This window comes from Emydura macquarii, unplaced genomic scaffold (genome assembly GCF_026122565.2).
Source record: "Emydura macquarii macquarii isolate MOO-44397 ecotype Brisbane River unplaced genomic scaffold, CSIRO-AGI_Emac_v2 contig_3534, whole genome shotgun sequence".
In the NCBI taxonomy this organism is placed as follows: domain Eukaryota; kingdom Metazoa; phylum Chordata; order Testudines; family Chelidae; genus Emydura; species Emydura macquarii.
In genome coordinates, this window is record NW_027133671.1 from 537,117 (window position 1) to 549,369 (window position 12,253).

The following is a 12,253-nucleotide window of genomic DNA, read 5'->3' on the forward strand; positions in this document are numbered from 1 at the left end:
TGGGGCAAGGCAGGGTTATTATCCCTGTGGTACACATGGGGAGACTGAAGCCCAGAGGTACTGTGAATTGTCCAGTGTCTCACACTGTTCTGTGTAAAATCGGTTACAAGTAATGAAGTCCCTTGGGGGCTTTGTGCTTCTCTTGATCTGCTCTCTTCTTGGAGTAAAAGCTCTATGTGGGGTAGAGCTTTTAATTTTATTTTACTTTTTTTGGCTGGTTCCTTTTTGGGGTTTTTGCTCGTGGTTGGTGTTCGAGCCCCGTCATGGTGGAACTTGCATATAGCTGTCCGGGGAGCCTGCCAACCAGGAGGGGTAGCTAGAGGGGCATGTGCTCTCACATCTTAGGAACAGAGTGCGCTGCCTCGCCGGTCTCTAGGGTGGTCTAACATGGGGCACTTTGCTCCCTTTGGTAGGCATCGCTGCTCCCAGTGTTGAAGGTGTGCTGCTGGCCCTGCTGACCGTGATAAGCACCAGGGAGGAAGAGTAGCTATTGAAGCTGAAGGACAGTGTTGGCACAAGAACAAATGGAATAGAGTGGCTGGGAGTAAATTTAGGCTGGAAACTAGGTTTCTAACCATCAGAGTAGGGAGGATCTGGAGCAGTCTCCTAAAAGGAGTTGTTGGGGAAAACGGCCAACCTAATGGACTATCTGTCCTTAGAGGTTTTTAAGGCCCGACCTGACAAAGCGCTGGCTGGGATGGTTTAGCTGGGGTTGGTCCTTCTTTGAGCAGGGGGTTGGACTAGATACCTCCTGAGGTCCCTTTCAACCCTCATCTTCTGGGATTCTAGTTTGAAGATGAAGCTTGATGAGTTTGTGACCAAGGTTAAATGACGGTGCCATGTGCAGTAGCAGGGGACTCAATGACCTTCCAGCCCTACGGTCTCATGTTCATGCAGTACTTGCAGGAGCAGCAGGCAGGGAATGAAACCTGCATGTTATGGGTCAGTTTCCCTTTCTCTTTCTGGGGCAGTAGGGAAATGCTATGCAGAGACATGCCAGAGACAGGAAGGGGTATGGGATAGGGCACATGTGGGAAGGAGGTGATGGGATCAAACACCTGTTGATCTCCCGGAGCAGGTTTGTCTTTTTCACACTTGCTGTTTGCTTCTGCCTGCAGTGCAGGGGGCAGCTTTGTATGAGTTGTGGTGATGGGGGTAGCGGAGGGGTGAGTTGCTGGCCAAATTGTGCCCTCCTTCTTTGTTTGAAAAGATTTTCTATTAATCAGTGGGTCTCTTAAAGCAGACTGACTAGAATCCCTTCACCTATGGGCAGTACTGAATTGGAGCAAAGTGACAAGGGTGTGTGCTTGAATCCACTTAGATTGCAGCCTTTCCTGTCTGACTGCTCCCAAGAGATCAGAGCATCTGCTTGTAGCCTGGTATTATAACTCATGCTGAGGAATGGCCATATCTGTGGTGATGAGGACTTTGAAAAAGTCAAAGGGTAATGTTGTGAAGGCCTAAAGTATAATGGGGTTGAAAAAGAATTAGCCAAGATGGTCAGGGATGCAGCCCCATGTTCTGGGTCTCCCTAAACTGCTAATTGGTAGAAGCTGGGACTGGATGACAGGGATGCATCACTCGATAAATTGCCCTGTTCTGTTCAATCCCTCTGAAGCATCTGGCACTGGCCACTGTCAGAGATGGGATATCGGGTTAGCTGCAACATTGGTCTGGCCCAGTATGGCTGCTATTATGTTCTTAACAACTTTGACCAAAGCAACAGAGCAATGCATGGAGTGTGGTGCTACGTCTATCTGCTTGGCATGTCAACAGCAGGGGCAGAGGGAAGAGCTTAAATCCATCTCCGGTTTTTCCACTGGGGTGGCCAGAGCTACTTATTGACTTTCCAAAGAAATCATGAAAACAAGAGTTGACAAACAAGTATATCTTAATGGGCCAGAAGTCTCAAACTGAAACAGCCAACAAACTAGAAAATGTGCAATCCTAAAGTCTATTGACTGTCTGGCTTAAAGAACTGGTGGTATTTTACCCTGGCTTGTAGATCAGTAGACTGTTCGTTGTTCTCCAGTACATAAAAGAAAAGGGAAGAAATTCATCCCCAGGGGATTGCTGTATCTCCAGCGTACTCTGACTTTATATCCTTTCCTTTTCAGGCATAACTCATAGCTGCTTCATCTGTGTTCTCACTTGCAGGTTGTGCACCTTGACTTTAAAGAAACTGGTCGTCTTAAAGGAATTGGATAAGGAGCTCATTTCTGTGGTTATTGCAGTCAAAATGCAGGTAGCTTGTATTTAATTCTTAGTCTTAAATGGTAAGTGTGACACTACAGTGTATTAAGTGCTGAAATGTCAAGAAATAAAGTTAAGATTGCACTTGGTCGTCTTGTATACATGCTTTACAATCATATACTGCTCCACAAATACAATCCACTGTGTAGGCAGTTGTGCAATCTTAGGTACATAGTAAGATCTTGGAATTTCTTCCTTTCTTGTGTTCTTTCACTGTCATAATGTTTAAGTATGTCTTCACAGGGTGAGTCAGACCCTCCAGCATTAAGGGCAAAAGCAGCTTTATATCATGCAAACCCTCGTTCTTCCAATTTCATCAAAATCCAACCTCTTGACCTGTTTTATATGCTACATCTTGTCGCAGAGCAGAGGTCGTCCATCCTCTCCCCCTCGGCCCCCAGTAGCTTTGGGGCAGTCAAATGGAGTTTCAGAAAGATGAGGGTTCAGTGTGATACTTGAACCTCTTGTACTTTCAAAGGATTTTCCTTGTGGTTTTTTTTTTTTTTTTTTTTTTTTTTTTGCTTCAAAATAACTGCAGAATCACTTACCAACTGCACTCTGACAGTAATCCTGGCAGCAAAGTGACTTTTCTTAGGTTTCAAAGAGGTGCATGCAGATATTAAATTGTTTTCATCAAAATGCAAGAGAACTGGATATCACTTGACTTAAAAATGTTATTTTTAAGTGTATGAACTTGCATTTTAAGTGTGTAAATTAATGCATTGGTTATATATATACCTCAGTGTGCATCTAGGCAGGAGGCAAGCTGGGAAGGAATGGGGTCCATTCCTGGTCTACTTGTAAGCTCAGCCCAGCGTACAGGGACTCCTTTCATTGAACAGTGCTTAAATATTGATTAAAAGCTAAGGAGATTCCCAGGCATAAAGCCTTATTAATCTTGAACTGAAGTTGATGAAATCTGCTGCTGCAGCCAAAAACCTTGCAGAGAACTTGGTAGTTGTCAAAAAGAACCCTAGATGTTACACTGAAAGTTTAAACTTACAGAGATCACCTTACAAGATAACCCAGAACATTCAAATACAGAGCTAAGGATTCAACCAGCTTTCACTGTGAGATCAACGAGAAACTCTGTTACAGCCTCATCTGTGCATGTTGAGACTGTCAAGTCTTCACCTCCAGCAGGCCCTAGCAGCTTTTTTGCTATTTGGGATACTGATTCTGCCATTTCCTCTTTAAAACAGAAAATGTTTCCATCACAGATTCCCTCCATCCCCTCCCTTCTTTAACACAGGGGCTCTCAACCTTTCCAGACTGCAATGCCCTTTCAGGAGGCTGATTTGTCTTGCCTACTCCAAGTTTCACCTCACTTAAAAATGACTTGCTTACAAAACCAGAGATAAAAATACAAAAGTGTCACAGCACACTAGTACTGAAAAATTGCTGACGTTCTCAATTTTACCATATCATTATAAAATAAATCAATTGGAATATAAATATTGTACTTACATTTCAGTATGATACTTGAATCTGTTTTTCTCTTGTGAGCCTTGTCTGCAGCCCAAGACCCCACCGCCAGGGGCGGAAGCATGTGACTTAGCTTTGTGGGGGCCCCCCGTGGCATGGGGTCCAAGGTAATTGCTGTGCTTACCACCCCCTAACTCTGACTCTGCACTTGTGACCCCCCTAATCCCATCCCAGGACCTCCCTGGGGGTTACAACACCAGGGTGAGAAACACTAGTCTAGATTAGTTCCATACCCCCGGAGGACCCCTGCATACTCCTGGTTGAGAACCACTGCTCTAACGCACAGGCAACCAAATAGCTTTCTTAGTCCTGTGTGCCTCCTGTCCTTCCAGAATGAGGGAGTTCATTTCCTAGAACCCCTGTGCTGGGATACCAGGAAACAGATTTCAGTGCCCCTGAGGAGAAGGTTGACTATAAGGAAAAACAACACACAGATGCTGGAAAAGCAGGTAATAGAGTTAGTGAAACCAACTGCATGCCTCACCGTTCCTGTGGGGCAGAGTTCAGGTTATGTGGTCAAGAGGAGTTGGGAATATCACATACCTTACCCCTCCCTTGTGACCCTTCTGTGCCTAGGTAGCCACCTGAAAATGCCAAGGTCAGGGCAGGCTGCAAAAGGAGAGCAGATTCTCCCAGCACTGGTAGGTGGCACTGAAGCCAGACTTCCCAACCAGCCACAAACTGTGCTTCTGATTCCTCAATCCGGTTATCAAGAAGCCAGTACACAAATACACACAGCCCTCTTTACTGCATTTCAGTCTCCGGCCCCCAATCAGCCACTAGGTCCAGTGAAGAGACCAATTGTTTAAACTCTATGCTCTTTACCCAAAAGGTTCTCCTGACCCCAAAGGGTCAGCCACAGTATCGGATCAATATAAGTTTGGATCTTACCCAAAATACCACGCTGCCAGCCAGTCCTTTAGTAGCTAAAACTAAAGGTTTATTATAAAAAGAAAGGAACAAACCATAAGGGAAATGTTAAAGGATTAAAGCAATCAGATACATACAAATGATTTGAAAGTCCATACACATCAGGTTTCTAGAAGAATTGTGGAGTTTGCAGGCTTGTATAGTCCCTCTGGTATACATCCAATACTTGGATGGGTCTCAGTCCTTTGTTCACAGCTTCAGTTCAGTTATAGATGAGCTGATCCAGAGAGAGGTTGATAGCTGAAGCTGAATCCCGATTGAAAGACAAAATGGCTTCCCAGGCCACTGCGTTATATCTTCTGGTCCCTGCCATGCTGTTTGTGGAAGTTTACAGGAATAAAAAATGGAGTTCAGAGTCATGTGAGTAAGTCCTTGTGACTCATCAGGTATATCCTTGGCTTCTCCCCCTGGGTCCCTTGCACCTGTGAATGTCTCAATGGGCCATTAAGCAGGCTATTGTTCTGCAGCCATCCTGTCTGAGATGCCACTCAGACAGCACAATTTGAAATACTGATATACCAATCTATATCTATAACTTCCATTGCACATATAACACATGAACATAAACATCCTCATCTTACTTAGCACATTATAGCCTTTCTAACAGTACCTGACATGGCATGTCTCACATTAAATTATTATGATTCTGACATACTGATGTCAAACAATATCATAAATGTCCCCTCCCCAGTCCAGCCAGCGTGACATCCCTATCAAAAACTGAGCGTGTGTGTGTGTAGGGGCGGGGACCTCCTGGTGCTCTCGCAGCCCCATGGCTGCCAGTTCCTCTCCATGCCCATAGTGGGGAAATGAAGGAAGCTGGTAATTCAGGGACTGTGGGGATTTCAGGCACCAGCTAGAGGGAACATTGGCAGGAGACAGAAAGGAAGGCATGAAATCCTTACCTATGGGGAGGGGGTGTCTCATGCAGGCGCAAGGGGCTCTGTACTCCCCTTCACCTGAGCAGCCCACATATACAGCTTCTGGCACCTTAGTCGCTCACAAGCCTCAGGTGAAGAAGGGCCTTTTGTGGAGAGGGGTAATCTGAGGCACCAGGAATGGTACACTTGGGTTTGCACGCTCAGCCCATCGAGGCTTTGTGTGGTAGCTTATCACTTAGCTCTGTTCCACCACTCATGCTCCCAAATGATGGTCCTGTCACTTACATGTACCCTTCCTGAAACTGAGCTGTGTGGGAACTACACACAGGACACCATGGGCGTGCCAAAGTTCAGGTCTGAAGAATTGGTCGTTTTCACTGTAGGGAGAGCTTTTTTTTCCTCAAGTTAAAAAAACAAAACCAAAAAAAATCCTGTGGCACAGAAAGTAAAACACACGAAGTAGCAAATTCCTGGAAAGCTTTAAATATATGGGGGGGAAGGACATTATGGCAACAGTTTTGGTACTTGTTGTCATAGCATCTGAGCACCTTCTAATCTTTAATGTATTTAACCTCACAATCCCCTTGTGAGGCAGGGCAGGGCTATGTAACCACTAGATCATCCTTCCTCTCATCCATCTTTCACTGGCTCTTGCATTATCACCAGATGGCCTCTGTAGGGGGTGTGGTGGCCACAGCTACTGCCTTGTATGTGGGTGCCAGCAAGATGACCTTGCACTGTCACCTGTTCACCATCCACATTTATTGTGTCTTACGATGAACTCATTGAAGGTGGACTAGTGTGTCTGCAGCTCCACATGCAGTCGGTAGGTTTGGGGTGTGACCCATTTGAATATTGCTCTTTTGGGGCCACTTGGTGTGCATAAGCCCAGGTTCCTGACACGAAGGCCGATTCCTGGTGTCCGTGATACGAGGTCGTCAGGTGCAAGAGCTTTCAGTCTAGTGACTCAGTCCTCCTTTATAAAGGGAATTGCAAAGATACAGCATTACAAACACATCCTAGATTCCTTCTGAAGGACGTGACAGAATTCCACCTTAACTAACCCATCTTTGCCAACACCTCCCAGGCCCGTACCTGACCTGTGGGAGGCCCCTTTGTACTTCGTTATTCATCAGCATTTCCTGAAACTTTACCAGCCATTCGGCTCCCTTCGTCTGCTTTGAATACAGTGATGTATTCAGGAGGCAACTATGTTGGTTCTTCATTACATAGCCTTTACGTGGCATAACAAATAAAGCAACACTGTCGCAACTAGAAGGAGCACTGGCAGAAATCAGTGTTGCCAACTGTCACAGTTGCAAAGCTGTCCTTTCTCATCTGAGCACATGCCCTCAGGTGCCAGGTCTCTTGCCTCTACGTTTCTTTGGTGGAATTTTCCAATTATCCCATTCTTAGACCAAGCCCTGCGGCTACAGACCCTGTGCATCTGCCATGCTGGCCCTGCAGGTCTGACAGAGTTCAGACACCCGCAGTTCTTCCCCTCCGGAGTCCGACCAGTCACACACAATGGCCAGACAGCCTTCTTAGGGACCAGAGTATTGTTTATTTGAACAGTAGGAACAAAAGCAGTCAGAGGATTTTAGAACCATCTATATGCATGTCTCCTGCCTCAAGGCTGGCAGTCCACAGATACTAATGTAGCAAGCATCTCTTCTTCAGACAGCTCTGGGTGAGTGGTTCCCCCAACTATCCCCTGTCCTGAAGGTCCCTTTTAAACCCTGCTTGTGTTCTTCTGTGTTCCTGGCCTTTGGCCCTTCTGGACAAAACCCCTCCTGTAGGCTCAGCAGGAAGTCAAGCCGGCATCCTCAGAGGTAATGGCTCTGCTATTGTCCCTTAGCAGCCCTCAAGTGTTTGCTGGAGGGTGGCTTATCTTGAGCTGTTTTTCCTTCCTGTTTGTTTTTCCTGACAGCCGCCTGGAGAGTGACTCCAATATAGTCGTACAGTCAGTGTGCAGTATTCTTAACTTCTTAGAATGCTGCTCCAGATCTGTCACATCAGCTCTATCAATTTTATTGCGAGCCGCATTGTTTGGTGTTTTCTCTTAAAGCTCCAGCTGCTGAAGTTATTTGGTTAGGTGAGAGTGTCAGCTTTCATTTACAAAGTTAATTTCTATCTTTTATGGTTGCAGAGAAGCTGGTAAATGTGACCTAAGGATCAATACCCAGTAGGCAGATGATAACCCTCAATTTATTGTCTTAAAAATTAGAAAATTATTTTTTAAAAGAATCTCATGCTTTTTGAACGCTTGGGGCTGGTGCTGCAGAAATACTGCTTTATGCTACTACTGTATTACCAATTGCAAATATGTCCAAATTGCACAATGGCCATGTGCTTTCCAGTCATCTGTTTGAGACTGTCTACACTTGCCGCCAAATTTGGCGGCAGTCGACGGGAGATATGCAAGCTATGTAGAATAGCTTGCGTATCTCCTGTCGACTTCCTAACTTCTACTTACCGCAGTGTCTTCAGTTCGCTGCCCTGACAGGAAATGTGCCCCCATTGACACAGTGTTACTCCACCTGGCAGAGGTGGATTAATAGTGTCGATTTCTGTGTCGATTGAGCGGGTCTCCATTTCCACTCAATCGATCTGGATAAATCAAACTGACGGCAGTGAATTTGTCGCTGTCAGTCTAGACATAGCCTAAGTCTTTGTTGGAAGAGGGCGTAGTCAATCCATTACTGTTCTTCTTCGAGTGCTTGCGCATGTCGATTCCATTGTAGGTGTGTGCGCGTCCCCGTGCGTGATTACCGGGATTTTTTTCCCTTAGCAGTACCCGTAGGGCTGACATAAACACAGAAAAGTTAGATAAAAACATATTCTTGCTGAAAGGCTGCAGCAAAACGTGATTTTTTTCTTAGAGTTTGGAACAGTAACAAGAACCGAAAACCAGAGCAACAAAGTGGGCTGTTCCTGAAAATGGGCACAACTCCTCTCCACTTTACTGTGAACTGTCTGCAGGCTCACTGCTGCCTATGGAACCCCCAGCCTGTGAGCAGGACCAAGGAAACTCCCAGAAATGTAAAGAGGGAGCTTACAATTTTAACAGTTCTCCATACACTACTGTTATTCACTGTGTTGCCCATAGTACCCTAAGAAGGAGTTCTCCTGTCCTCAGTAAATGGCACTAGTCTGGGGTGCTCCCACCATGCGCAACGTGGGTCATTCCTGCAGTTTCCTATGTTTCTTTCAGATGAGGCCTTTCTTTTCCCGTTATTGGCATCCATGTGCTGTTTGAATAGGCCTCCAGCCCTGCACAGGGAGCCCGCTTCACTCTTGCAGCCTGTCTGCTGCTCAATAGAGATTCCCTATTTGTCCTTGCTCTGCTGGAAGAAGCTGCTGCTTCCCTTCATGCTGCCTGGTGTAGAAATGGGTTTGGCAACACAAGGGGTAGGGTGGCTGGAGGACAGGGTGTAGGCGGTGTCAGGGAGCAAGGCAGAACTTGCTGCAATCAAGAGCTTCCATTAGGGTGACCAGATAAGTGAGAAAAATCAGGATGAGGGTGGGGTGTGATAGGCGCCTATGTAAGACAAAGCCCTGAATGATGGGACTGTCGCTATAAAATCAGGACATCTGGTCACCCTAGCTTCCATCCAGCAGCACCCTATTATCTCCACAAACCGTGCTGTCTGAGAGAGCGCCTCCTAGTGATCTCCTCCAAACTCTGGCAACAAAGGGTGAAAGGAACAAGACTGGACGGATGCGTAAGCTTTTACCTGACCAGGTTTTCTTTCTGTGCAGGGCTCGAAGCGAATACTACGGTCTCATGAAATTGTACTGCCACCAAGCGGACACGTAGAAACCGAACTTGCACTAACTTTTTCACTGCAGGTAACATAAGGCGCAAAGTCCAAAGTGAATGCGCTCATCTGATTTTTGCACTAAACCAAGTTTTGATGTACTTGTTTTAACAAGTCTTAATGTAAATATTTCCCTGAAATAACCATAGGCAATTCTGGCAGTGACACCTGTAGTAGACGATTTTCCATTATAAGCTCCTGTTTTAGCCATTTGGCCTGAAATTTTCCATGTGATGGAGTTTCTGCCTCAGACTGAATATTTTCGGACATTTCACCAAAAATGCTGCTTTTCAAGAGCAAGACTGGAGAAAAATAAGTTGTTTTGCCAATGTTAAATTCTTACAGCTGTTTTGAGCAGTTGTAGCACAGTGGGTTTCAACCTGTGGTCTGCGGTCTCCTGGGGATCCACAGACTGACTTTAGGGGTCCACGAAAGGTGACTGTGAAAATAAAATGTCAGATCCCAGAAAAGGCATTCCATTTTTCTGATCAATCAAAAGTATGTGAATTCCCCCACTTACAGGTCAAAGCCGGAAGAGTTGCCATTGCTACAGAAACCCACAGTTTAGTGCCCTTTCTCACACTGCATCAAATGCACTGCCGAGCACATGCAATGTTTGATTGAATTCTGTTCAGTCCGTTTTCAGTCTAAGACGTCTTTGCTAGGGGTCTGCGGAATTTCCAAAGGGGTCCACACCTCCAGGTGCAGTTTGTTAGGGGTCCGTGAATGGAAAGAGCTTGAAAACTGCTGCTCTAGTCCCTCCGTGCTTTGGAGGAAGGACTTGAAACTTGACATGTGTTTCGCTGTCCCCGTGGAAACCAGTTGGCTACGGGCAAGTCATAAGTTTTTGAAAATGGCTGTTCGCATAGGCTCAGTGAAGCTGGAGGCTGGCAGCTAACGTCGCCAAACATTGTCTGCACTGAGCATGCCCCAACCCCCAGAATGCACAGAGAGCTCCTTGCTCAGCAACAGCGTTGCCTTCCCTTCCCTTCAGACTGTTGTGCAGTGGGATGAGAGACATTAGTCTTCCCCTGCATGCAGTCTGTTACCTAGCTTGCATCTCATGCAGCCAGGAGTGCTGCAGGGCTGAAAAACTTCCCCTTCAGTTGCTGCCCCTGGTTGCTAGGTCTGTTGCAGTCGCAGGTGCTGGGACAGAGCAGGAAGGCTTTTTCTTGTGCATTCAGTGCTCTCCTTGCTGGCATCCAGGCAACATGGAGGCAGGAGGAGAAATTGGCCCAGCATGGATGCAGGGTGGGGATTCTGGGGAGACAGGGCAGGCCTGGGAGGAGCATGGCTAGGACTGGGACAGTCTGTGGGGGATGAATAGAGTGAAGAAAGCTGTATAATGGGAGCAGCTGCCTCAGGCTGGCTTGCCCTTTCCTCTTCTCCCTCTCCAAAAATCCTCCAAGCATTCTTGTTCACAGGCTGCTTCTGGGGTGGCCATGGATTTCCGCACTAGCTTTTCCAGGCTCCTCTGTCACCACCTTCTGGTAGGTCTTAGGGATAGGCTCCTTTCTTTGCTCACACCCTTCCTACTGTCCGGGGGTGCCCTTGTGGGAGAATAAGTGATTGCTCCTCAGTGATAAGGAATGTGACACAGTGTGGCAGCCTCTAGTCCAGCTCTTCCACTGACTGCCATTAATTCTATGCACTCAATATTCCTTCCCATAAGCCAGGCCTCCTGCCTTAGATTAGTGTCATGCCCCATACTTTACAGAAGGGGGTAACCGAGAGGCTGCATAAAATCCCTTCTGGAACAGTTGAGAGTGGAACCCACTTTAAAACTACTTTGGAACACGAGGAAACTAAGAACCACAGGTGTGTGCAAATAGAACTGAGGGCAACTCTTTCTGCATTCGGTGAATTCTATGCTTTCATTTTAAAAATAAAGCTCCAATCTCTTCCCAACGATGGGAAACGCTGGCTTATCCACTTCCCAGGTTTGGCAAGTTGGGAGTTTTGCCTGCCTAAGGAGTGTTAAAATAGGGCCCTCACCTAGCTCTGCAAGTGCACGTGACACTATGAATTATGGCAGATCAATATTAGGTCTTGCCTTTATGCCAAGATGAGACAAGTCTGATTTCCAGAGGGTATAGAAGTAGGATGCAGATCTCCTGCTCTAACCACTGGACATGCTGCCTCCGATCTTTTCTGAATGGGGAAAATGAGTCAGATGAAGGCTTGCTAGCTGTGGGAAAATTGCAATCTCAAGGAGTGTGTGTGGTCCTGGTGGTGAAATCAGCGTGCCCGAAGCATAGTAGAATGCAAGCTAACGAGACTCAGAAATGATGCTCGTCAGGAATATCTGCATTTTGGGAATGTTTGGAAGATTTTTGTTTAAAGTTGCTGAACTATTTATCCAGGTAAGAAGAAATAAGGTCCCAATCCAGTCTGGGCAACAGATGAGATCATACGTCCTCCAAAAGTTGTTTAAAGTAATACCTGTACATTGGTAATTGGAGCAGAGAGAATGGGGATAACACTAATAGTGCTTTGTCAGGTAGTTGCCTGAGAGTTCTGGTGGCTGCCAAGCCAAACAGACATGGAGATGAATGATTAGACGTTCTATCCCTTCCCTGACCTGAACACTAAATGGAGCCTAGCTGCCAAACAGGCTTTCACTGCAGAGCTGTAGCTCAAGAAGAAAAACATGCAGCTCTGGGCATTTTTCTTCCAAATTGTTCACTAGGTGTAGATGCCCAGTCTTGCAGCAAACCAGATCTCCTGAGGTGACGAGGGGTGAGGTGAGACACTCCCACATCCCATTCCAGTAGGACCAACAGTCTCAAGTTGCAGTGGGTCAGGTCTAGGTTGGATATTAGGAAAAAGTTTTTCACGAGGAGGGTGGTGAAGCACTGGAATGGGTTACCTAGGGAGGTGATG

General features: G+C 46.3%; 1 protein-coding gene across 4 annotated transcripts in view; it reads left to right on the plus strand.

The window, feature by feature from the left end:
* The window catches only part of PACS2 (phosphofurin acidic cluster sorting protein 2), a 141,341-nt gene that overhangs the window by 45,506 nt on the left and 83,582 nt on the right, over positions 1–12,253 (plus strand). For 3 of the 4 annotated variants that reach the window (XM_067536357.1, XM_067536358.1, XM_067536359.1), the window contains exons 2-3: positions 2,158–2,245; positions 9,312–9,401. In XM_067536357.1, coding sequence (XP_067392458.1) covers positions 2,158–2,245; positions 9,312–9,401 — 178 coding nt within the window. The remainder of the gene's footprint in view (positions 1–2,157; positions 2,246–9,311; positions 9,402–12,253) is intronic. The other variant, XM_067536360.1, reaches the window with a different exon arrangement.